At 40.3% G+C, this 2,628-nt stretch overlaps 1 protein-coding gene across 1 annotated transcript in view; it reads left to right on the plus strand.

The window, feature by feature from the left end:
* The window catches only part of LOC101848434 (stabilin-2), a gene marked incomplete at both ends in the record, with an annotated part of 110,080 nt that overhangs the window by 97,438 nt on the left and 10,014 nt on the right, over positions 1-2,628 (plus strand). Inside the window, 1 exon segment of the mRNA XM_013082691.1 lies at positions 489-584. Coding sequence (XP_012938145.1) covers positions 489-584 — 96 coding nt within the window.

Genomic DNA, 2,628 nt, shown 5'->3' on the forward strand with positions numbered 1-2,628 from the left:
TATCTTACCATTACTACACATCGCTAATCTTTCAGTCAGCCTCCTGTTTTCTACATCTCACCCTTCCCCTCTCCTCCTTTTCCACGTCATCCCTGTTGGTATCGCTACTCTCCCAAAACTCTCTTTCAGCCCCCGCGGTTTTGTGTCCGTCTTCTCTCCTCCCCCCTATCACCTTTTCCCAATTACTTTTAATCTCACTCCCATTTATACTCATCAAATACCTTTATCCCCCCTCCATCCCTGTCTATACCTATATATACACATACACACATAAACGTATATATATATATAGATAGATATATGTGTGTGTGTGTGTGTGTGTGTGTGTGTGTGTATGTGTGTGTGTGTGTGTGTGTGTGTGTGTGTGTGTGTGTGTGTGTGTTATAACTATTCCTGTAGAACCAAGAAAAGTTTTCCTCTGGGATAATGAAGTATCATCTTATCTGATCTGACCGTATCTTAATTCTGTTTGACGTATTCTTACACAGGTCCTGGAGCCTTTCTTTCCAGACGATGACGCCCCTTCCTTGATCGACACTCTGACGTCAAACCCTGAGTACTCGCTGTTTGCAGATGCATTGAAGGTACGCGCTTTTTCGGATGGATAGTCTTTTGTGTTTTTTAAATTTTTGTGTAATTGTTGTCTCTGAAGTTTCTTTTTTTTGTCATTGGTATTGGTGGTAGTGTGGTGGTGTTAAAAGGTATTTTCTGCAATGTGGTAGCAGTGCTGTTGTTACAGTTGATGAAGGTTTAGAAACTGAAAAATGAGAGATAATAGAAGCAGACAAGGAAAAAGGGAACACAGAGAGAGAAAGGGAGGGAGGAAGAGAGAGACAGAGACAGACAGAGAGAGAGAGAGAGAGAGAGAGAGAGAGAGAGAGAGAGAGAGAGAGAGAGAGAGCGAGAGAGAGAAAGAGAGAGAGAGAGAAAGAGAAAGAGAAAAAGAAAAAGAAAGAGAGAGAAGGGGGAGGGAAAGAAGTGTGCGGTTTTTGGTAAGCCTGTATATATACCCCACGAGAGTCACTCATACGCCACGCCATCTTTAGTGTCATGTAGGGGATGTATCTTTTCTTCGCGCTTACTGTGTCTTCCGACCGCTCTGTTTGGTAATGATCTGTCGACGAAGATTCAGGGTAGCAAAATTAATATAGTCTCTGCAAAACTCCCACAGAGTCCAGCACACTTTGAAACGACGTATTAAAATTTATGTCGTGTAACCTATTTTACCCTCGGAAAAAACCAAACCCTAGATCTACTAGGTACAACATTTGTTGCTAATTTTATACTAGGTCGAAGTGGTTTAAAACCCTTAGAACGAAATTCAGTTGCATTCACCCCCCCCCCCCCTCCCCCCATTTCCCTTCCCCCCAACCATTTCTCTTATACATACAAACAACTTTTTCGAGAAACCCAACCTCCCTGATTTCAGTAGCTATGCTCTTCAGTGTCTCCGCTGTGGGCCTTTCCTTCAGTACATAATGGGTTTCTGCTATGTGAAAGTTTTAGCCTCAGAGTCATGCCACAAACCCCGAACTCAGTTTATTTGGGTTTCCAGATACAGCTGTTAATTCAGGAAAAGGCGGAAAGGGATATCTTACAATAGTTTTGTTCTGTTTCGTTATGTCCTTCCTAGGTTTTAATTGAAAGATATCGAGTGTCCGAGTCATGTCCTTGATCTGAACAATCTATATTTCTTTAATACTCTGAAAACTTCAAACAAATTACTTAGGCGTTTGTTGAATGACATTGAAATTATACAGTGTGCAACAGGTCAACATGTAAACCCGAAGTGAAACTTAAAATTTGCCGTTTGTGATCTAAATCTAAAGAAGGAATTGAGCACGGGTGTTCCTTGTGTTATTGGCCAGTCCAGAAAAAAAGACTGTAACTTTTCTTGAAATTCGTGGACATTATGCTGAACACTATGTAATGTCCAGCTGTTCTAACCGGCCGTCTGTGGTGTAGCGGTTAGGCTCTTATCTTGGCTGTCGCACACAGAAGACCTGAGTTTGATTTCCGTGTGGGAAGAACGAATATCTCGGTCTTTCTGCAGAGACGTTTTATCCCTCTCAGCCTAGTTTGACCCTGCCAGGCAGAGTCGAAACCTGCCTCCTAAATAATCTAAATCGTGCCCATAGGTGGGTGGGGGGGGGGGGGGGGGGGTGCGTAGGAAAAAAAACTACATAAAAAAGCGCTATTCCAAAAACATCGGGTCGTATGAGTCGGATCGGTCGGATTGGAAAAAGGGCACCCGTGCACTTTTTTTCAATGTAGACTCTGATTTGTTTGTTCACGCCCTGCTCTCATCGCTGTGAACATAAAGAGGCTTAGTGCAAGATGATAATATTAACCACCATCATCATCATCATCATCATCATCATCATCATCATCATCATCATCATCATCATCATCATCATCATCATCATCATCATCATCATCATCATCATCGTCGTCGTCGTCGTCGTCGTCGTCATGCTTTTAATAATAGCAATAATAATAATAATATTAATAATAATAATGTTAATAATATAAAAATAATAATAATAATAATAATAATAATAATAATAATAATAATGATAATAATAATAATAATAATAATAATAATAATAATAATAATAATAATAATAA

This window comes from Aplysia californica, unplaced genomic scaffold (assembly GCF_000002075.1).
Source record: "Aplysia californica isolate F4 #8 unplaced genomic scaffold, AplCal3.0 scaffold00188, whole genome shotgun sequence".
Taxonomy (NCBI): Eukaryota; Metazoa; Mollusca; class Gastropoda; order Aplysiida; family Aplysiidae; genus Aplysia; species Aplysia californica.